Source organism: Alligator sinensis, unplaced genomic scaffold, assembly GCF_000455745.1.
Source record: "Alligator sinensis unplaced genomic scaffold, ASM45574v1 scaffold1208_1, whole genome shotgun sequence".
Lineage (NCBI taxonomy): Eukaryota > Metazoa > Chordata > Crocodylia > Alligatoridae > Alligator > Alligator sinensis.
Genome location: NW_005842782.1, coordinates 322774 through 323057, shown reverse-complemented (window position 1 = coordinate 323057; position 284 = coordinate 322774). Strand labels below are relative to the sequence as shown.

General features: G+C 54.2%; 1 protein-coding gene across 1 annotated transcript in view; it reads right to left on the bottom strand.

Annotated features, from left to right (window-relative positions):
• ABCF1 (ATP binding cassette subfamily F member 1) overlaps window positions 1-284 on the bottom strand; it is a gene marked incomplete at its 5' end in the record, with an annotated part of 17137 nt that overhangs the window by 11981 nt on the left and 4872 nt on the right. The window contains one exon of the mRNA XM_014525303.2: window positions 73-135. Coding sequence (XP_014380789.2) covers window positions 73-135 — 63 coding nt within the window. The remainder of the gene's footprint in view (window positions 1-72; window positions 136-284) is intronic.

Below are 284 nucleotides of genomic sequence, written 5' to 3'. Positions count from 1 at the left end.
TCAGCAGTGACTACGAGGGGAGAATACTCCTGCTCCCCTCCTCCCATAACAGTGGCCCTGAGTGCCCCTCACCTGGACAGGCTGGTTCTTTTTTCCTTTCTTCCCAGCATTGCCTAATTCTGTCTTTGTCACTGTCTAGAAAAGAAGAGATGGAAGAGTGTGAAGGAGCCTAGGGATCCCATCTCCCTTCGCTCTTCTCTGGCCTCGTGTCCAACCTGCTGTTTCTGGTGTATCCGTTTAGACCAGCGTGGCCAAGTCCGGACTCCTCCTCCGCCAAGCCCCAT